Raw genomic sequence first — 23,001 nt, 5'->3', positions numbered from 1 at the left:
TGGAATTGTGTGACTGAGCCATTCAAGTTCATCTGGTAGCAGAACTGACCAGATGAAGCTTCTTGCTTGGCAAAGAGCAGGCTGGACTCTTGGCAAAGTGTGGGCTGGAGTCAGGACACAGCTGCATCCTCAACCTGCATTTATTCCTTTTTCATAGGTAATAGGTGAGGATAGGAAACAAACTTGGAAATGCATACAAAAGCAACCCCAGATTATCAACAACGAAATCATCTGCAGAATAATCATTTTAGGCAGAGAATTCCTGTAAGACTTTTGACTACGAGCAAAGATTTCCAAGGCAACCGCGTGCCTGAGTTTACAATAACTATCCGTCGTGGTATATAATTTACACAAATAGTTGCTAACCCACAAAGTGATTGCTTTGGCCTTAACGTTCACTTCCCTCTCTGCGGAGCCCTACCCTAAGCAGTATGTATGTCCTATTGGGTTCAATTAAGATAACTGCCTCATAAAAATGGGCTTTGGGACAGATACTTTCCTATTCCACCCTCAGCCTCAAGGAGCCATCTCGTGCTTTACTTTCCACTCCCATTTTCGCAGGAGGACCAACTCTTACAATCCACCAACATGTAGAGCCGGGTCGACTCTCACAGTAAAGAGCGCGCCTGCGCGCCGGGCGAGGTCAGCATCGCTAGCGCGTGCGCATTGGGAAGCTGTTGCTCTGCTCAGGTAACGGAGGGTGAGTTCCCCCCTGAAGGGGCTGGATTCTCTAGTACCCCACGCTCTGGCCGTACTTCATGCTTAGGTAGGGGAGTTTAGGTTTGGGGTTAGAGTCAGAGAGCTTGCTAGTATCCTACCGGGTGCAGGAGCAACATATAACGAATAGGAACGTGTGTTAGGGTGCGACTCGGGCTTTTCTTAGGAAGGTGCACGCACGGGGCTGCTTGGTGTGGGCACGGAGGGAGCCGTTGTGGGAGGGGGTCCCTGCGAATAAGAGTGTGAATAGTTAAGGAGAGAGCCTCTCCCCTTGTTGAAACAGGCTTATAGTGGGTGGGGAGAGGCACTAAGTTGCTAAAACCTGAAGCGGTCCCGGTCTTTCTTAGGAGGAAGCTTCAAATCCCCTCCTTCAAATCCCCCCTTCTTTTAATTAGGCACATTAAATCTTTCTGTAATTTCACTGTAGGCAACGCAGTGCCTGGTTCCCCAAACGTGAAATCTGTCTTTTCTTTTCTATTGGCATGTGCCTCAATACATACACAGACGGATTTTTTTCCTAATAAGAGTTGTCATTTTCCATGTCAATGGGATTTTATATACATAACATTCGTTTATTGAGCTTAACTTTTCACCATCAAAATACAATAAAAGCAGTGAACAAATCATTCTTGGCTTTAACTGTTCTGTGGTTGGATAAAAGTTTTTTTTTAATTTCGTGGATTTTTCCCATTTGTTTTTAAGTGTGTACTAAATGGCAAGTGGAGGTTTCTAGCTGGTAAATGAACATTACTACAGGAATGGTCCTAATTAAAATAGAATACAAAGGAGTGATCTTGCGTGCAGTAATAATTTCTGAGCATTGATTTGAGAATTAAAACTTTTATGTGGAAAACATATAGGTGGGAACTGGACCATTACATGCATGTGACATGTGACAATTACATGGATGTATTTTACTGAGTATATGTATGTAGTGAAGTTAGTTGTGGCTTCTTGAGTATATGTATATGGTTGCCTTGTATATTTCATGGCATTCCTGCACAGAACTTTGTAAAAAAATTGTGACATCTGAGGACGCCCAGAGTGTATTTGTGTATGATGGTGAATCCAGGCAGACTCTCAAACTATTGCCATTTCCATGTGTTGGTTATGTTGATTTTACATACCTCAAGTGTCTGACATGTGACAAAATGTGGTAATGCAAAACTCTACTTTTTTCTTTATTTTTTTTTCTTTTCTGTCAAATTTCAGCTGACTTATAGGGACCCTGTAGGGTTTTCAAGGCAAGATATATCTGGAGGCAGTTTGCTATTGCTGACTTCTGTGTAGCATTACTAGACTTTCTTGGTTGTCTCCTATCTAAGTACTAACCAGAGCCAACTCTGTTTAGCTTCTCACATCTGGTGAGATTAGGCTGACCTTAAATGAATGAAATGATGCTACAACTTAAAAGTTTAATTAAATAAAGGAAACCATGACCTTCAGTTTGCAAAACCTAAGCAATATCTGTGCGTTTCATATTTCCTGCCTAATCTTACACTTATCTTTGTTGAAATTCATTTTGTTTGTTTTGGTCCAGGTCTCTAATCTGTCCAGGTCATTTTGAATTCTGATTCTGTCCTCTGGGATATTAGCTACCCCTCCTATTTGGGTGTCATCTGCAAATTCGGTACCTGAAGTTGGTATTGTACAGCTGTTTAAAGGCATACCAGTGTTTATGGAAAAATAGGGATGTGTACTGAGATCTCTTGGATCTTAATCTAACATCCATCCACTAATCTCACTGCTGTAGCAAAATCTGACTGCACATTTGGCTACTCAAACATAATAGACAGCAGCCAAAACAACTGTTTGAAGGCACAGCTCTGTTATGGGAACAAAGAGCACTGTGAATGGGAAGCTTCTTAGCAATTAATATGTAAACCATCTTGCTTTTTATTTGAGAATGTGGAGCTTTTTATGTGTAATAATTATTGTATGTGTAATAATATTATTTGCCCACTGGCATTGTCTGGAAATTGATATTCCAATCCATGGCCTTTATTGGCATCTAGGCTATAAAATATTACACAATATTCAAAAGTTTAAAATATATAGAGATTTAAAATAGATAAAAGACATCATACAATACAACATTACATGGAGTTAAAAAGTAAAGTGTTAATACAATTATAAAAAAGGATTGGAATAAAAATTAGCACCCTTTCTTTGGAAGATAGAGTTTAATGGCTTCCTTCAGAAATTTAGCTATACTCTTGCACATTTCAAAGTTGGGGCGATTTAGTAGGAAGATCAGCTTGGAACTATCAGAAAATTTGACCCTCTTGTCTTTAAAATTGGGTTTATATATTTCACTTGAATTTCATCATAGAACAGGCAATGGAAGAAAGTGTGCTGTACAGTTTTGGGGCAACCCAGTTTATAGGGTAGTCTTTCTACATAAGCAACATTTTGGAATCTTCCATAGAGAAAGAGGCTATGCCAAGCATTGAATCTGGCCAGGGAAAATGCTGTTCAGTGATTTGGATTTTTAAGAAAGTAAAGATAATCAGCCATTTGATGAAGTTTAATTGGGATCCCCAAGCCCAACGGAGAACAGGTTTTAAAAGCCGCAGGATAAAGGTTTTGTGCTTCCGATTCCAAGAATCTAAATTTGATTGCTTTAAAGGTCTCAATAGTGGAAAGCTCATATAATGAATCCATGTGTAAATCAATAGAGCTGATTTTTCTTTCAATAGAGGCTAACCCGTTAAAAAAGATTGGATTCAGAAAGCATCTGATAAATGAGATGCGAATTCATAACCAGTATTTGAATGTTCTAAGCCACGCTATAGGGAAACTGGTATTCATTTTAAGCTGCTTAATTTTTTAATGCACTGATTGGCTGCTTTATGGTGAGTTTTAATTAGGAATTTCTATTGGTTATGTTCTAGCCAGCCTCAGGCAGGTTTATTGGAGAGGTGGCATAGAATTCTCTAAATATGTAATATGTGTGGTCTATATGTCTAATAGAATTAATATTGTTTTACTATTGATGTGTCTGCAATTGTGCCAAATTATACCATATACTCTTTTGCCTGCACATCTTGGTTTCTAGTTCTTACGATTCCACTATTTTAAGCACTATTCTGAAGTAGTGAGGTCAGCCCGTTGGATTTCCAGGTAATGGAGAAATTTGACAATGATTGAAGTTGTTGTTAGGTGATTCTGGAATCTGAGGGGGTTCAAACACAGAGCAAAAAAGCAGAAATTCTGGCCTTTTTTGCCTTTTGGTCACAGCTGATTTATGGCAACCCCTGGTGAGGTTTTCAAGGCAAGAGATGTTCAGAGGTAGTTGGCAATTGTCTCTGCCTCATGACCTGGTCTCACTTCCAAATGCTTGCCAAGGTCAAGGCTGAGAGTGTGTTACTGGCCCAAACAAATTTCCATGGCAGAATGGGGATTCAAACCAGAGTTTCCCAGATCCTAATTCTACTTCATCACACTTGCTCTCATTCTTGTGTTACCAAATGGTATTATTTGAATCTATTGTCAACTATTATGCCCATTCCCCTTTCTTCTTTTCTTGTTTGTACAAGAGAGATAGTCAGTGGTTCTTACACAACATATAAGACTTGAAATTGTAAAATAATGGTCCACAAACTTAGCATTTGCAGTAAGAAGGCTCCTGTAACTCATGTCTTCAAAGATTCCTCGGTCAGGCTTTATAATAGTTCCTATTAGACGCCTGGCATTCTTTAAGCTGTGTGGTCTCACCTTGGGAAGAGTTCTTTTTTGCCAAATGCTGGGCTTCAGAATGAAAAATGAATGTTTAACGCCTTTGCGTACTTGGAGTGGCTTGGTATTAACCTATTTCTTGTACATGAGAGCTATTTGCTGAGTGAGTTACATCTGCACAAATGTATTCATTGCAGTGGGATTACAAGGGATTTAATTCATGAGCACTGGAGTCATTCTGATTAAAGGTTGTTGAGGGTTTAATTTTGTTTACAAAGACTAATTAGGCAATAGTAGAAAGATACAGGCTTGAGTCATGTGGTGAGAATGCAAGGTATGATTAATGGGAAATACAATGTTTTATCTGGTGAGCTCAAATATAGAAACTCCCATTTCAGGAATTATTCTTGTCTAAACTGTATCCATCAGAGAATATGGGGCATTTCTCTCTTTTCATTTCATGGGTGGAAGACCTAGAGGCTAGCACATAAGATGGGGTGAGAAAAAATTGGGTGAGCTCAATAGTAATGATAATGTAAAGCTATGTTCCCTATTGTTCTCTTGGGTCCTTTACCTCTGATTTCTTGTGAACGCCCCACCTCCCCAGTCCTGCTTGGGAGAACAAACAAAGCTACCAGAGGAAGAGCCAGAGAAGCACAGCAGATACATGATCTAATATTTCTTTAGAATCTTTAACAGGGCAGTCAGTTCCTAAGAAGAGGAAGAGTTTGGGTTTATACCTCATTTTTAGCTGTAAGGACTCTCAAAATGGCTTACAAAGTCCTTCCCTTCCTCACCCCACGATAGGTACCTTGTGATGTAGGTGGGGCTGAGAGGGTTCTACAATAACTGTGACTAGCCAAAGATCACCCAACAGACTTCATGTGTAGGGGTGGGGAAACATACCTGGTTCACCAGATTATCGTCAACCTTTCATGTGGAGGAGTGGGGAATCAAACCCGGCTCTCCAGTAGAGGCCAGCCACTCCTGTTAACCACTACACCACTCTGGTTTAGTCAGACCAACCATCTGAGTCAGTCTTTTAGCAGTGGCTAAGAAGAGGGTGGGGAGATTTGCAAGCTTTGCAACTATTGTTTAGCATTTAGTAGTCAAAGGCTGCCCTTTTGGCTCAGGTTTCCCTCCGTTGCTTGGTGGTATTATATGGCTAAATAAACTTTATGAATGTTGTGGATGGGGTGACTGGAAGAGTCTCCTGAGCTTGGCTTGACTGAGAGGTTCAATCTGATAGGGTACCAGTAGTCAGACTTGGGTGGAAATTACAGAATAACTTTGCTTTTCTGCTGTTTGTCTCACAAACAGTAAAAATGAAGACTGAGTTTTCAGTACTAATGATTGGACATAAAAAAGTTCTTGAAGTTCCTTTCTGTTTGGAGTTCCCCACATGTTAATTTGGATTTTCTATTCTGGGAACTATAAGAACAAGATTGTTTTGGCCATTGTTTGTAGCAATTCCTTGTATGCGCATGCACGCTGGTTTTCTCTGTCTATAGCTCAACCTAGTTCTAGCCCTATTGAAACCTTCTATTATCCTGTTACCTCTGTATTAGAATCTGAGAATTAAAGTCATTAAAATAACTCAAGCTTTTGATCTCTATAAAACTCTGCCATCAGGCAAAAGGCTTAAAGGCAAAAAGAGGAGGAAAAAAAATAATGTTTTGAATGATCGTGAGTCAATTTGGCTATGATTCTACATATATTGTCCTGGGAGTAAGTCCAGTTGAGCTAAGTGGGATTTCCCTCTGAGTAGACCTATGTAGGATTGCTCCATCTGTTTCTTCCTGTTCAGAATGTCCTACAGATTAATAGTTGCTTGCTTTTCCAAAGAGCCCTAAAATCCTTTGCCTTCTTGGTTGCTCAAAAAACGTATTGAAACCTAGTACTCAAAAAGGGTGTTTCTAATTCTTTTCAGGAACATTGAACCCAAAGTATGGTATGTTAAATGATTAGCTGTGAGTGAGATCACTCTTGAGTTGATGTGTACAGGCTGATTTATTTTAGGCATTCTTAAGGCATTCACTGCCCTCCCCGTATTCCTAAATAAATGTTTAAAAATTGAGATCTTAGTATTTCCAGTTTGTTTTCCTGTTGAGTAATGTTTTATTTCCTGTAATGGGAAGCTGTCCAAGGAGGGGAATGTGACCTTTTGTTGTGTAAATTCTTTTTCAGTCACAGGAAGATTAAAAGGGACTGGTGAACTTTAAAACGAACAGTGCAATCCTGTGCGGTTACTTCAGTTTAAGCCTATTAATTTCATTGAGGTATTTCTGCACAGAATTATATTGTAGGAGTCTGATAAACATGGTCTTACAGAGTGGTAATATGACCAGTACATTCCACTAGTGTTACATATACTTATCGTGGATATCTGCTTGTACTGGAAGGAGGTGAACAGTGTTTTCCAGAGGTACTAATGGTAAATCTTCTGCATTACATCACTTAGAGCAGCAAATATATAGCAGGAATGCAGAGCTTTATGGACTTCTTGATAACTGTGGAAAATAAACTTCTGTGTGGTGGTCTGAAACTGGAATATCTGTCACTGAAAGTGCTCCAGGAGGGTAACGGCTGTGGTATCCTCTATCTGTTATAATCAGCTGCCACATTCTCTGCCATAGGCTGATTTGCAGAGCTCCCTCAGCACTGCAAATGTTCTGCTGTGTTCCTGCTCCTCTGTGTTTTATTTATTGTGCCTGAACAGAGCCACCTGAGAGATGCTTGTTGCTTTAAAGTCACAGTTCTCAGCATGGGTAGGAATGGCATGGAGCGCAAGGAAAGGGAATCTCTGCTGGTCACGTGTAGGTGTTAAAATTATGGATCAGTATGATGCCTATTTTGTTAGTTCTTTTGTATAAAAAAGGAAGCCGGTTCATTATTCAGGGTATATAGTGGTAATACCTTCATGGTAAAGGTATGTTTATCACCATGTGTACATTCACTGGTTCATCTCAGATTCTTGAAATGTATGTTATTTAATTTTATTACATTTCTAGGCCGCTTTTCCCCTTATGGGCTTAGGGCAGATTACAACATATAAAATCACAATTTGGAACCAATAACAATTATGACAGTGCCCCAGACGGCAATATTATAATTTACAATAAAATGAGCACTGCCTATCCCTGCTGAAAACATCATTGAGGGGACAAAGAGGAGGGAGGCACTTAGATTATACCCCTGTAACTGCCTTGATCATAGGCAATGTTACAGTCCTTGCAGAACTGCCTTAAGTCCCACAGGGCCCTGGTCTCACTAGAGCATTCTACCAGGCAGGGGCCAGGGCCGAAAAAGCACTGATGCTGGGTGAGGTCAATCAGATATATGTATGTAAATATGCATTTGAGACTATGCACAATATTTTTAACATCCAAAATATGCGTGAATCTATCATCTTCATCCTATAGGCTTTCATCCTTAACAGTCTATTATGGCAATTCTTCATGTGCTACATTCTCAGCTATAGCTTGTGGACTGTTAAACTCTACGTTTGTTAGAGATCCTTCTTTTAACCTTGGCTTAGCCATTGATTTCCTGGGTGAATTTTGGCAGGGCTTACTGTCCAGTCTGTTTTTTTAATGCCTGATATGCACATGCATCTACACACAAACTACATAGTCATCAGGTATGAAATAATTGTGTGATTATTATATGCATCAGATACATGCTTTCACTTGATGTTTAAACATGATTTGGGACTGCATCAGAGCTCTGGAAGGTTAACTTGAGAGAACTTCTCAGGTATATAGTTTGTCTATCTACAGGCTATAAACCATGGCACAAGCTGAGAAGAAAGGTGGATTGCTTCGGAAATCTTCAGCTAATAAGAAGCCCTTGAAAGAGAAGGTTGTGCTGATGTATGATGAGATCTTCATGGTGAGAGATGAACTTCTATTACTTTCATTGGGGTATTTTTCTTTTCTACATAAGATGCTGATATACTGTGGAATCACCCCGACACTGCCTAGGTTTAGGAATCTTTAGAGCTTTGTGTGTTCTATTCTTTTATTTCTGGATCACATTCTTGGTTTTATATAGTCAGATTTTGAGATTCCCAATGTTAAAAGTGAGAGATCACCGACTTCTTCCTCATGGAGTGCCTCTGGGGTTTTTCTTTTCTTAGAAGATAGAATTTCCAAACTGGAACTGAATTTTCTTTGTAGACTTGCCTCTGCAGTTTCACTGTTGAGAATTTATAGAAGACAGCATAGGATGTTTGTGTCTGTTTTCCTGGGCCTAGAATGTTGCTTTCAGAACATCTATATTTTGTATTCACTATGTCTCTTGCAAAAAAGATTTTTTACTCTTTCAGACAGAAGATCCCAGTAAATGCAACCCTCGGTTCTGGGAGGAACTTTTCCTCATGAAGGTAATACCAAAGTATAAAATGCTTTTCTCTTAGGCCCCTTCTGCACACGCAAAATAATGCATTTTCCAACCACTTTCACAACTGTTTGCAAGTGGATTTTGCTATTTCGCACATCTTCAAAGAGAACTGGAAGCAGTTTGAAAGTGCATTATTCTGCATGTGCGGAATGAGCCATAGAATGTTCTGATCGTAACTTACAGTCTCTAGTAATTCATATACTTCTTTCCTCCTTTGTCTGACAGGTGAATCTGGAGTATCTAGAAGGGAAGCTGGAGTCTTTAGATGGTGAAGAGTTAATGAAGATAAAAGATAACATTAACTCTTTGTTCCAACGCTGTATCCGAGCCCTGGGAGAAGAGCATCCAATCAGAGTGGTCAATGCATTACAGGTTCTGTACTATACATTCTAATATACAGAACAGTCCTTGACTTTCATTGAACTAAATTTATGGAAAGCCACCTAGTGACCATTGTGTTGATGAGGGAAAGGGCCCACTTTCTGTTAACGTCCTGGGACGTACACATAGCTTCACTGTGAATATACATTCCCTTTTGAAAATCTGTAAGGTTTAGGATGGTTAAACTCTTCCGTTCCTTGCTGCTTTGTTGTTGCCTATGTAGTCTGCTAAATTCAGGACAGCTATTGGCAAACATTTAATGCATTCCCCACCCCATCAAACCTTCAGGCTGTAAAGTGATAGAAGGGAAACGTCAACATATGTTGTATTACATTAATCAGGTTTCTTCTAGAAATGTGACAAGTTTTTGGAGCTTATGGATAAGGGTCCTTTATTGGAGGTATCTCTCTTTTTTCTGTCACAGACACTATGTGCATTGATCCGTGGGGTTCATCAGAAGAACAAATCTACATCTGGTTTTGACATTATCAATATGCTGATGGGCTTTGACAAGGCTGAGATGTGCATGAAGGTGAGAGCTTCCTAAACTTCAAAAAGGGGTGCTTTTGTGCATCAAAGAAGACGTACAATTGATGGCTAAGTGCATCAGGCACAGTGTCTCCCTTTGTATTAAAGGACCAGCCTAAGTCATGGAATGAACTGCAGGTTATGTACAAAAAATGTTAGAATACTTGTTCATTGTTTTGTTTTCACTCTCCTGGCTAACTGGACCTCTGTATACAAGTGATAGCTAGGAAACAACAGTTGATAGTTCATACTTCATAGCTGGTACATTGAATTCCGGACAGTGTATTCATTTTTTTTTGTAAGACTATGCATTGCATTTGATGTGTAACTGGAAACAAAATACTTTTTGGCCAAAATAGTGTCCTTTCACCAAGTATAGCAAATTCCTTACATAACATCAGAACTGCATGTATCATACATATTGGTGGTTTTATTATCTGTTTTTGAAAGTGAGGAATAATATGTCATAAACAATTGCAGCACTGCAACAGTACTGCAAGACCTAAGGCTTCCATGAATTCCAAAGGCAGACACTAGTTGTATTTTCAGTACACTTCAGTTCAACTTTATATTTTCAGTATGAAATATCTGTGCATATTTCTTGATAAAATCTACTGCAGTTTTTAGGAAACCATTCTGTGTCATATATACATTTTACAGTTTGGATCGATGGAACACACAGTTTTGGAGACAGTTGCTGCATTAACATCTTTTGATCGTAGCCCTTTTCACATAGTCAGTGTGCATGTGCTCAATTTATGTTTGCTGAACCAATTGTAGATTAGGTGTGTACTTGTACTGAATCATTCTCACAGTGTACTTTCGGAACCCTGTGTTTGTTTTTGTTGTTGTTGCTGGTACAGTACATAGTTCAAGTCAGTGTCTGTCTAAACATTCACACAAACTGTATTTGGCGCAACCCGTCTCCTGGGCACCTGTGTGTCTTCCCCCTCCACCACCACAAGGCTGCATTGGCTCCAGAGGTGAGTCCGCTTCCCCCTGGATTGGACTCATAATTCACTTGCAAACAGTTTAGTGTACTGAATATTTGTGCTTGGAATGGTAAGAAAAGTCATTTGCTAAGTATTGACATAATCCTACAAAATAACTCTGGATATTATCTGAACAATTTGGGCTAGATTTTTTACCAGTCTCATTCTTGCCCTTCTTGAATCTTGATGGGTTTCACCTACAGTGGTGTGGAGGACATAGGTCTGCAGTGAGTTGTAATCATTGCTCTTTTCTCTAGAATCTGATGGAGAGCTTGGACTCACTTCTTTGTGCAGAAGGGTCTGAAAGCCTCAAGAGTTTGTGCCTGAAGCTACTGCTCTGTTTGGTGACTGTAAGTAAGCTATATGAAGTGTAAAGTATGTAGACTTGGTTGGGGGGAAAGTACTTTTAAAGCAAACATTGTGATGCTAATTTCCAGGGAAAAGGGCAATTTCAGTGCCAGCAGATCAGCTTTGTGTATTAGAGATATAGTTCCTAGAGTTGTGATTGTGGCAAGTACTTGAACTGCTTTCTACTTCCTACACAAGGATATACTTTTCTACATTGATGTAGTTTTAAGATAGCATACTTCTCATTGAGAGACTTTTAACTGTTTTTTAAGGGAAGATGCAACTTTGTAAATTAGTTTTATCTTGTTCAGTTATCTTGAAGTGTGGAACAGGTTTATTTACACAAAAAAATGGGGGCATTCCAGTCAACTGTATGAATGACATGCATATCTAGAAACCATGGATAATTCATTATGGCTTCTCTGAAGAGTCTGATAATTAAAAGAAAATGACTGGCTGGTGGGTTCAGCAAAGTATCTGTTTTGCATGATTAGTAGTGAATGACAGAGAACACTTAATTTTAGTGGACTTCCTAGAATGTTCCTTAAAAAGCCTTTCATTTAATCTAGGTAACAGATAACATCAGTCAGAACACAATTCTGGAGTATGTGATGATTAACAGCATCTTTGAAGCTATTTTACAGGTAATTCCATCTCACCTACCCCCCCAACCATCCCTTCGAACACTTCATTTTTCATAGTTCATTGCATTCAGTCATATTTTTTCCTTGAAGTTATTTAAATGCCACCTAGCATGCATTTTAAGTTTACATGCTATTGTTGTTCTTGTTTTGGCTTAAATAGTACTTGAATTTTAAGAAGTTATTTATAAACAGTATGAAAGGAGACATGTGACACTGTGGATCTAATTCCCAAGGTTAATTATAGACAAAACTGACCTGCTTTTAGGAGATCAGCCAACTGTTTATTTGTATGTCTGCCGTTTCTACATTTTTCCAAAGAAAGAATTTGACCTGCAGAATGAAGCAGCTAATACTTTAAAACCCTTTGTATAGGTTAAAGGTACATCCTTAATAGTGTGTATAAATCTGATTGCTACTCAAAAAAAGATACTGCAGAACTGGAAAATGAAGAAGAGAGCAACCAAGATGATTTAGGGGTTGACATATTTCGTAAAGAGTCCTGACTTTGCAATTTACAGAAAACAAAACAAAAGGGAGGGCGACAGATTCAGAAAGGGCAGAAGGAAGTACTTCACTCAGAATGGTGGATTTTACTGCCCATGGATGTCATCAGATGAATTTACACATGAGGAAGCATTCACTGCCTGCTCCAAAGCTAGCTTGCTGAAGTCCCAACAGGCCACTCCACCCATCAGTTCCTCCTAAAGGCACAGATCTCATTATACCTGGTAGTTCGTTTAAAGTCCTTTAGATTGCAGTTATAGCAATATACTTTTGATTGCAGTTATACTGATATCGTAACTCCTTTTCAAAAATAACCCCCCTAAAATGAAAGAGGCAAAGCAGTTCCCTGGATCACACTCTGCTGAAGAAGGGGACCATGTTTTAGAACTGATATCTCTCCCCCCCCCCCCACTCCACACACACACACACAGTTCCTGCTGCCTTTTTTAAATGGTTAGCCCACCATTCGTAATTCATCCTACAGACATCCCCCCACCCCACCCCACCCCACCCCCAGCTAGTTGTTCACTGCAGTGTCTCTGGAAGTGAGAGCATGAGGGAAATGGCTGATCTGCCGTTTGGAGATTTTCAAATGCAATAAAAGACAGTGAGTTTGCAGTGATTATCTATTGATATATCAATATTGCTGCATAATAAATAACAGAAAATCAATAACAAATCTGAAAAGGGGGAAGGGGAGAGGTGTGCATGGGAGTGGGAGAGGCTGGTGGTGGGCAGAGAAAAGATGAACGAGGCAAAGGTGTTCTCCTTGGCAAATCTACCCCACTCTGGCAGGAAAGAAAATTAAAGTCTCAAAGTAATGTCACCTGGTGCAAGGAGAATGGAAATTGAAAGCAGGGCTTGGGGAAATATATCTGCATGAGCAACCTTGCTGCTATGGACATACGCTCCTGCCGCATAGCAGTCACCTTGTGCATAATGGGCCTCAGAGATAGCAAACTGCTAGATACCAATATTAGCATCAGGAGATGGCCTTGACCTATGAGCCCTGTTGGTTGACTCTCAAGGACATCCGGTTGGCCGCTTTATGAAAGAGAATGCTCGAGTAGATGAACTACTGCCCCTCCAGCAAGGCACCCTCTGACAATCAGTAAGACGTTGTAATCATTGGTCATCAGAATATGAAATACGTTGTCATGTCATGGTACTTGTAAGACTGTGTTGTTCCACCGGGCCTTTGGAGTGTCCAGCCGCTGATATGGTGCCCCCCACTGCTCCTGCTTTGGCACTGGTACAACAGAGCTCCTCATATTGAGGGGCCTGCCATCTCCCCCTTCTTGGGGTGGGTTTTTAAATTGAGCCTGGACGCCTCTTGTTTAATTTGCTAATTGTTAGCCGCTGTTTTTATGTATTTTAAGATGTTTTATTGATGGAGCCTATGTTTGTATTTTACCGGATTTGCTCCTGCTTATTGTTTATATATTATGTTGTTCACCGCCCGGAGCCCTTTGGGGATCGGGCGGTATAGAAATTGAATAAATAATACTTCTGTAGGGTGGTGGGAATTGTACCTCTAGCCCTTTGTACAGTTAGCAAATGGTATGCCTCTTCCTATGCTGTTTAGGTTCCCTTTTGGGTTCTGGGTGCTTTGAATTGACTTGTGCCTGTACATTTCTCTTGTGCATATTTCAATATTCTTGGAACTATTTAATCTATTACTTCTCTGACTTTAGATCCTCTCCAATCCGCCCAGTCGTAGGGAACATGGTTATGAAGCTGTCGTCCTGCTAGCCTTATTAGTAAATTACAGAAAGTATGAGGTGAGTGCTTCATATCGAATGTGAGAGTGCTCCCTTGACATTTCCAGTAACTTGGCTATTAGGACTCCAAAGGTTGGTGTGCACTATACAGTTGCATAGTTGGATGGTAATGGAAACATATTAAAACATGAAGCCTGCCTGAATTCAAGGGTCAAAGTTTTGTATTTAACTTGACAACATTTTTGTATTTTCAGTATATGGTGTATAGGTGCATAGTCCAGCCTTGCTGGGAAAGGGCAGGGTACAAATGAAATAATAATTAAATAGCTATGAACCCCAACACTTTTTGAGCCTGTGGGCTCCTTTGAATTTTTGAGAATGAGTGGGGAGTAGCACCCCCAAATGTCTTCAACAGCTGGTGGAACCAAACAAAAAATGGCTGTCACGGGAGGTGGTCTCAAACAATACTTCCCTCCATGTTCTGCAAAGAATCAAAGAAGGAGAATAAAAAGAAATCAAGTAGGTGGGAGGAACAGAGAAGGAGATAGGGAAGTAAAAGAAAATTCTGAAGGGGGAATGGAACCACAGGCCTAGGTACTTACCAGTCCTTCTCATCTGTTGTTGTTGTGGCTGTTGTTGCAGCTGTGCAGACCCTTTCATTTGAATGAGTACAGCCAATAACATGCCCTACCTTAGAATGGTCCTACCCACTTTCTGAGAAGGGTAGCAGAAGAAGTACTAGGAGCTTATTTGATTGCCGTGAGTGCCATGTTTGGGAAACAACCCCACAGTTGTCTTCTATATATACAAGGAAAAAAATCATGGAGTTCATGTTTTGGTATTGGAATAAGTAGATGCTTTGGTTGCAAGCTTCTGTACCTCTTAGGAGAGCTGCCAGTGGGAAAGAGAGTTCCTTACTCTCTCTCTAAACTTACTCGCATTCTAAACTTTCAGATGTGAAGCATATGTTTTGATAGTTTAATAGCTCTCCTGGGTAAATTTAGCACCCTTGGGAGAATAGATAGTCATGTGATTAGATCATGACCTGGAATGTTATATTGCTAACAGTAACTTGAATGAATGGAGGATGTGTTTCTGAGAGAGCGAATGAGTGACTTTGCTGGTTCCAGGCTACTATTTTCTGCAGTTTGTATGTGGCGGATGTCTTAATTATGTTTATGAATGTCTTGCATAGTCTGCAGAATTTAGAGTTGCTGTTTATCTAATGGTGGTTGGTGACATTCGTAAGTTCTGGCTGGGGAAACAAGATATATCAATATACTTAATATTTTTGCAGTCACTATGAAATATTAATGCAGGCTCTACTCAGCAAGAAATGGAATTTAAACATAAAAATGGAATTTATTATAATCTCTCAAGAGTTGACATGAAGTCATTGTGGGGAGATGAGACACTCTCAGAAATGTTACAAGTTACTAGCTGAATGGTATGGGGGAGGAAAGTTTTTGGAATGCGGGTAAAACACAACGCCTTGGGAGGGAAATGGCTGTCTTGAAATGATAGAGAAAGGTTCTTCAGCCAAACTTATATGACAGAATGGAGCATAACATCCCAATTGCAGTCTATACTGTGCTCCAGTCAAGTGGAGGGAAGGAGATAAGATATAAGAAAAACACCCTTACGATCTGTTCAGTTTCAGTTTTAGGGATACTGTTAAGCCAAATTGAATTGATCACAATAAATTAATTATATTTTAGCTGGAAAATCTATGCCCCTCAGTACTTGAGTGTTTGAAGAAAAATACTGCTGTAGTATTTGATTGGATCAATTGGTTAAAACGTATGAAGGCCAGTGAAGTAACCTGTCTCAGTTAAGGTGTTCTGAAGGTTTCTTGGGGTTAGGAATGGCTTCAGTGAAGCTTGATTTTTCTCCAAGGGATTGATTGCCTTGGCTTTCTCTTGCTGTTGAGAAGGTTTCTGTGTATACAGTATTGTAGAAAACAGTTGTTCAATTTTGGAAGATGTGTAGCTGTTTTTCCCTGGTAAACCTTGAGAGACTTCAGAATTGCATGGATTTGCCCTTCGTCTTCAACTCTGCTCTCTTCTCTGTGTGAATCTTGTACATCATGAAGCTTTTCATTTTGAGGGTATTGTCACTGATCATACTCTTGCCTCCAGAGCCTTGTGGGCTGCTAAATAGGTTAAGGAAATCTAATTGTACTGGGAACATATTTGCTTCTTAAGAACTTTTGTGTCTGTCTATAAAGGAGACGTCAGTTGCTTGCAAAAACAATCAAAAATATGTTGTTGATAGGGCTTCAGCTTTTGCTTTCAAGTTTCTCTTGGTTTGCCATGGAATATCTGCTTGAGTCTTTATTATTGGATCAGTGGCTACTTATATAACATTTAAAAATGAGTCTCATGACTTAAATAAATGGCCTGTACCCGCATAGAATTTTCATTTGTTGGGCTGAATGTTAAACTTCTACCTTCAAAAGACTTTCTTTATACCCAGAGAACTTAAGAGACATCTTGACCAAGGAAAAGCTTATCTGAACCTGTATATTATTCTTTTGAGGACAGGACTCTCTGTCTTGCTCCTAACTATGAGCGTCAAGTGCTTGTAAAGAACAAAATAAAATCATTTAATAATCTTTAATTGGCTGGTGGATTCTGTCCCTTGAAATCCAAGGCAAAATAAGTTTTTACAATGTAAATATTTATTTAGAAAATTTCTGGTTTGCCTCTCCAAAGTATCTATATAGTATACACTTGTTTAAAAAGCAATTCAATAGCATAAAAAAAGAGTACTTTATGAAAACTCTTCACTCTCTAGTACATAAGCACAGAACTTGTTTTATTTTTGAATTACAGCTGAAGTGTTCCTTTTGTTTGTTGTATATCATCCATTAACCTATTGTAACTTGCTTTCATGGCACTCGTGCTGCAGAAGTGAAGCAAAAATATTTTAATGTATCTGTTATAATGCTTAACATTTATGCCAAAGGAAGAGGAATCATGCCCAGCTAGGGTTTACAGCAGAGGCGTACTGGGGGTAAACGGCACCCGGAGACAAATTGTCTCCAGGATGCCCCCAGGCTCTGCCCCCACCCCCCAGCTCTACCCCTAATGCCCCAGGCTCCACCCCCCAATGCCCTCAACCCTGCCCATGCCACCATGGACATGGGCAAGGTCTAGGGTGCCCACCTCCCCCTCCAGACTCCCTCTGCCGGCTGGGCTCCCAGGGTGTCCAGGGTGGGGTTGAGGGTACTTGGAGGCAGCAGGAAGTCCTGGTGCCTCGTTTTTGCGTGCCTCGACTGGCATGGAAGGGGTCGAAGCTCGCGAAAATGATGAGGCAGCAGGACTTCCTGGTCATGTGGGGGGCCAATTTTGCGCCCCCCAGGTGACCAGAAGAGTAGCAGCTGGGTACAAGGGGTACCCCTTGTCCCTAGGTAGATACGCCACTGGTTTACAGTAATCGTAGTTTAAGACCAAGCATGGTCTGAATGTCTAAATGTTTTTACAAGCAATCCATGGTTTAGAGCAGTGGTGGCGAACCTATGGCATGGGTGCCAGAGGGTGCTTTTCAAGAACCCACTCTGTAGGCACTTGCTTCATCAGAGTTAATCCTCCTCCCCCCCCCACATCTAGGCTGGCCTGGGCTGTTGGGCTCCATTATTAGCATTAAACCTAAGACCTAGTTTGGGGAAGCAATGTAGGTAACCTTGTTAAATGCTGTTAAACCCCACTGATTTTCATGCGAAGAACTAAAGCGCGATCCTTTACCTGGGAGTAAGCTCGGTTTCTGGCAATGGGACTTGCTTCTGAGTAAACCCTCCTAGGGTCGTGAGTCACCGGTTGGAAGAGTTGCACGGTTGCTTCAAAGCAAAGCCACCGACTACCACCAAGCTTATTCCCGAGTAATGCGCACCTCAGAGCCAACAGTTTTTTCTAAACTAAAACCTCAGTATTCAGGTTAAATTGACGTGTTGGCACTTTGCAATAAATGTGGGTTTTGGGTTGCAGTTTGGGCACTTGGTCTCGAAAAGGTTCACCATCACTGGTTTAGAGTCCTTCACCTATTTTCATTTTCTCTTGGTTCAGCTCTATGTGTACAATGCTTTTCATGCTTATAACTCTATAAGTTCACACATCACACCAAAATCAAAGTTAAGCTTCCTTAATCATGGACTGCCTATAATGCTTGAACTGAGTCAGATAATAGAAATAGCAATAATTTGGTGTACATTAGAACCCTATATCTTCCGTAGAGTCCTGAAATGTGCTTTCATTTCTAAAAAGTTACAAGACTCTTCATAGGACAGTGGTGGTGAACCTATGGCACGGGTTCCAGAGGTGGCACTCAGAGCCCTCTCTGTTGGCACGCACACACAGAGTTTGTCATGTGGGAGGGGAAATCGCCCCCCCCCCCCCACATCTAGGCTGGCCTGGGCCGCTGGACTTGATGTGCATGCACCTCAGCGAGCAGGGAGGACTTGACTGACGGGCCTGGTGCCTGTGCTCCAGGTGGTTGCTGCCCGGGGGGGCAGGCAGAGATGCTAGAGAGGCGGAGAGTGGTGCATGTAGGACTTGCTGGAGGCTACAGCAGGCTGGCCCCTGCTTGAGGGGGTTATTCAGGTTAAATTGCTGCGTTGGCACTTAGCGATAAATAAGTGGGTTTTGGGTTGCAATTTGGGCACTCAGTCTCGAAAAGGTTCGCCATCACTGTCATAGGAGAATAACTTGAAACTCTGCTTCAGTCTTAGAACTAAGAAGCATCTCTATATAGGGCATTCCTGTGTTCAGTGTGAACTTTTACCGAGCTGTAAGTCTTTTAATGAAGAACTTCAGAACCATCACAATTTTTTTACCTTGTGTTGAAGAGATACCCTCTACCCCAGATTTTTAAAAAGAGGTTTACAAGTCTTTTACATTTATTTATTAATGTATTTGTAACATTGTTTGTCAATGTTATTGCTCTTAGGAAATACAGAAAGCTAAATAACGAACTGAATTGGGGAAAGGGATGAATTTGAACAGTGCACTGTACTAAAGTCAACAGAGGAGAAGAGGACTTCTGATACATTCTATTCCTGTTGTTACTTATGAGATTAAAAATAAATTTAAAAGAATTTTTGGAATTTGTTGGAATTTGTGGAAGGATGATTTGTTTCCTGAAAATACGCAAAAGCTCCAAGTTGCTGGACCTGGGAAGGTCTTTAGTTGAAACCCAGATGGTACTACAGGACTAGATGGACTAATCATCTACTTGTATGGACACTTGTAATTATCTTATACCAACTGTTTTTTGGTTGACTCTGTGCATGGCAATACTGTGTCTGAGATGGCTTTGATCAGTTTAATAGTTTCAAGTGTACAGCCAGTCTTCATCTGATGGTTACTGTCCATGTATGTATATATGTGAAACTTTTGGAAACCTTTTTATAGTTTCTGATCCTCATTTAGAGGAAATTGAGAAGCCAAAGAAGAGATTTTGAGGGTATGCCAAGAACATGTGCAAGGGGCTTCTAGTTAACGCTGGTAAAAGAAGTGCCCCGTTGAAGGGCATCTGAAATTTGGCACAAAAAAGGTAGGATCAGAGTTAGGTATAGCTGTTCCTGAGGAATTATTAAGCCTTGGTGGCAGTGGATAGTTCAGTGAAGAAATCTGGTAACTATCACAGGATTCTATATCTAGCGCAAGAATTAAACATTCTGTTCTGGATTAAAGATAGTTCCATTGTCTTAAAAATGCTTTGTTGATCTTGGTAACTGGCTCCAAAGCTATCACCTCATCTGACTGAAGTCATTCTGTAGTACAATTAGAGGCCTTCCATATAGGGAATAGTTGTAAAGGTAGGGAGCTCTTTGTTTTGAAATGGAGGGCAAAAGACACTGTTCTGCTCACTGATTTCTCTCTCTTAGTGGAAGATTAAAGAGCACCTGAAATAATTATACATCAGACAGCCAAAAGGGAGTGTTTTCTGCATACATGCTAACCTGCTATGCTTCTTCTACAAAGGGTTGTCACAGTGTTTGCAGTATATTTACAGGAATTGTGCTTTCCAGAGTTCTTTGTTTCTGACCAATAATCTGTCAGGAAGGAATTTCTTCCTTTTAAAAAGAGGGTTCCGATGGCCCAGAGTTGAGATGATTTCAGATCTATGCTTTGTTCAGTTTTCTTTGGGTTTCATAGCAACAAGATCTATGGTCCTTATGACCCTTATTTCTCACACATTCTCTGCCCTTTGCTAAGTTACAGAGCAATTCCTTCCTACACAACCTAATTGTTATCACCCATGTTTTAACTTCAAGCTTTCAATAAGTTTTCCCAATCTTTTATTATTTTGATTTTGATCTTGGGCACTCTTTGATTGCTTTCACATTACATAGTGATCAGCCAACTATGAAAACCATTTAAAAATATTTTTCCTATATTTCAGTCTGCCAAGACCTTCAAGGTGGATAAGAACATCATTTTAGAAAGCATTTTCTAGCACTGAAGCATCATTAAGTTCTAATCTTTTGAGACTTCATCATATTGTGCCTTTTCTGCATAGATGGAATAAATTTTCAAATATTGCCTGGGATTTAGCAATCTTTGTCTCTTTGAATTTGATATAATAGGTTCTGCTCTCCAAAAATGAATAACAAGATGAAAAGAATTAGGCCTTAAAATGGCAAAAGTCTGTTTCCTACATCAGACTATTATTCTGCCTATTTTTGCTTTCCTATCTCTTGGCACCACTTATTTGTGGTTTGGATTTGGAAGTTAATTGTTGATTTCTGATTCCAATTTAGTGTGCTTTAGACTTATGCATTGGTCCATACTTCATATAAGAACCAGCACAGAAGTATTGTGGGCTGGGCAGTGTGTGTGTTTTTGAGGGCAGCAGTGAAATGTTTATTTGGAACATGATGCCACTCAACCAGGAACATAGAAAACTGCTATACCATTTTGGTCTTCAAGTGATGTGTGTCTGTCTGTGCCATCAAGTCACAGTTGACTTATTAAGACTCTGTAGGTTTTTCAAGGCAAGAGATACAGGTGGTTTGTCATTGCCTGCCTCTGCATGAGCTGAGAGAGTTCTGAGAGAAGATAACCTAGCAGGGTTCATGTGGAGGAGTGGGGAATTGAACCTGGTTCTCTAGAATAAAATCTGCCACTCTTAACTACTGCACTGGGCTGGATCTCCCTTCAGGTGCTAGACATATATAGTTTGGAATATACTGTAGTACTGGCTCACAGTAACTTTTGAGAAATAACATTTGTATTTCTTTGTGAGTTTGATATTCTGGGGAAAAGAGTGATACCAGAGTCCCATGGTTTCTACTGATGAGCACAAGTGTTAACTTTGGTAAATCTGTAAACCTGTGTAGTGTTGGACTAGGATCTGAGACCCAGATTCAAATCCCCAAATTTCTTCCATGCAAGCGTGCTGGGTGACCTTGGTCCAGTCACGCACTTTCAACCTAACCTATTCCACAGAGTTATTTGGATGGCAAAATGGAGAAGAGGAGCGCTATGTGGTCCACTTTTAGATCCCATTGGGGAAATAATCAGGGTATAGACAGACAGAAGCCTTTATTGGCATTATGAATTACAATATTAAGAAGAAAACAAAACAAAACATTTATCCATTAACGGAACCTGTTAAAATACATTAAAAATACATTGAGTATCCACGCACAAACCCCTATATATAAAACACATAGAGAGATAAATTAACCATGACTATTTTGTAAAAAAATAATTACACATGGCCAGGTGATGTTTCAAAAAGCTCGCAGCATTTTCACAAATAAGGTCATAAGAACCATTGAGTAGAAAATTCATAATAGATGACATATCAATATTTAACCTCTGTCAAAGGATGGATATACATGGAGCGAGGGGAATTATAGATAGGGCACTCTAAAAGTGCATATTGGGCAGTCTCAACCACAGCCATTTTACACTGGCATAGCCTATTCTCATAGGGGATATTATTATATCTGCCAAATGTCGTAGTGTTAGGCAGAGCATTGAAACGAGCTAGTGAGAATGCTCTGTGTTTGGGATCGCTCAGGATATACAGATAATTAGCACAATAATCTGACCAGGCGATTCTTAAAGACTGTGGAGAGCAACTCCCCCCCACCCACCCCCCATCATTCCCTAGTTAGGGTATAAATAAAATAAAGTAACCTGTGTTTTCCCTTTTTCCCAACAGTCTGTGAATCCTTACATAGTGAAGCTGTCTATCATAGATGATGAGGCTACACTCAATGTGAGTATGATAGATTGTAAGTGCTGTTTCACCTGTGAGTGTAGCAGGATTCCTACAAACACTAGAAATACTGCAAGGAACTGCATTGTGTTTAATTTTCAAACAAAATTTCTGAAGCATTGGCTTCCATATTAATGAGTGAAGCAAGCTAAAAAGGAACGAATCACAAATATATGGGAAAACAATAAATTAATGACTGGGGTGGGTAATAGTAATTGGGTAATAGTAAAATAAAGCATATTTCTTTTCTATGGCTTTTCTGTGGACCTTTGAAAGGAGCCATTTAAATATGGAGAATGTAACTGGGTGAGAGTACATAGAGGAGGACACAAATGATGAATCAGACTTCAGACTTACTTGTAATTAATCTTTCCAGTGTGCAATCATTGTGGTTCATTTAGAAGAGAGCTTTTGGGGATTCTCTGCTGTGTTTTGCATACTATACATCTGCAACCTAAAGGGATTTTTAATTTAATATATTTCTCTGTTCTGGCAGGGAATGGGTCTTGTGGTTGCTCAGGCATTATCAGAGTATAATCGGTAAGTCCTCTTAAGCTATGTCTGATTTACAGCTGCATATGCAATTGCAAATTCTTTGGACCTAAATGACCTAAAATACCACCCAGTGGTTAATATTCCATTTTTGGAAAGGTGCTTGAGCAGGTGGTGAATTATCTAGACCCCTCTCAAGGCTCCACTCCAGATCTCCAGGAAATTTCCAACCTGGAGCTGGCAACCCTGAAGAGAACTGATTTCTGTACTTGGGAGTTCTATTGTGATTCCAGAAGATCTCCAGGCTCACCTAGTGACAGCACTAGAAGGAAAGAATGAAACCAGAAAAGAGAAGAAGCTATGGGG

General features: G+C 40.1%; 1 protein-coding gene across 1 annotated transcript in view; it reads left to right on the top strand.

The window, feature by feature from the left end:
• The window catches only part of ARMH3 (armadillo like helical domain containing 3), a 153,463-nt gene that overhangs the window by 1,154 nt on the left and 129,308 nt on the right, over nt 1-23,001 (top strand). The window contains exons 2-10 of the mRNA XM_048506896.1: nt 8,175-8,286; nt 8,723-8,779; nt 9,022-9,168; nt 9,602-9,709; nt 10,955-11,047; nt 11,615-11,689; nt 13,888-13,974; nt 22,087-22,143; nt 22,640-22,683. Coding sequence (XP_048362853.1) covers nt 8,185-8,286; nt 8,723-8,779; nt 9,022-9,168; nt 9,602-9,709; nt 10,955-11,047; nt 11,615-11,689; nt 13,888-13,974; nt 22,087-22,143; nt 22,640-22,683 — 770 coding nt within the window. The 5' untranslated portion in view covers nt 8,175-8,184. The remainder of the gene's footprint in view (nt 1-8,174; nt 8,287-8,722; nt 8,780-9,021; nt 9,169-9,601; nt 9,710-10,954; nt 11,048-11,614; nt 11,690-13,887; nt 13,975-22,086; nt 22,144-22,639; nt 22,684-23,001) is intronic.

Source organism: Sphaerodactylus townsendi, linkage group LG08, assembly GCF_021028975.2.
Source record: "Sphaerodactylus townsendi isolate TG3544 linkage group LG08, MPM_Stown_v2.3, whole genome shotgun sequence".
Taxonomy (NCBI): Eukaryota; Metazoa; Chordata; class Lepidosauria; order Squamata; family Sphaerodactylidae; genus Sphaerodactylus; species Sphaerodactylus townsendi.
Note: the sequence above shows the minus strand (reverse complement) of the source record. Positions and strands in the feature narration are given on the sequence as shown.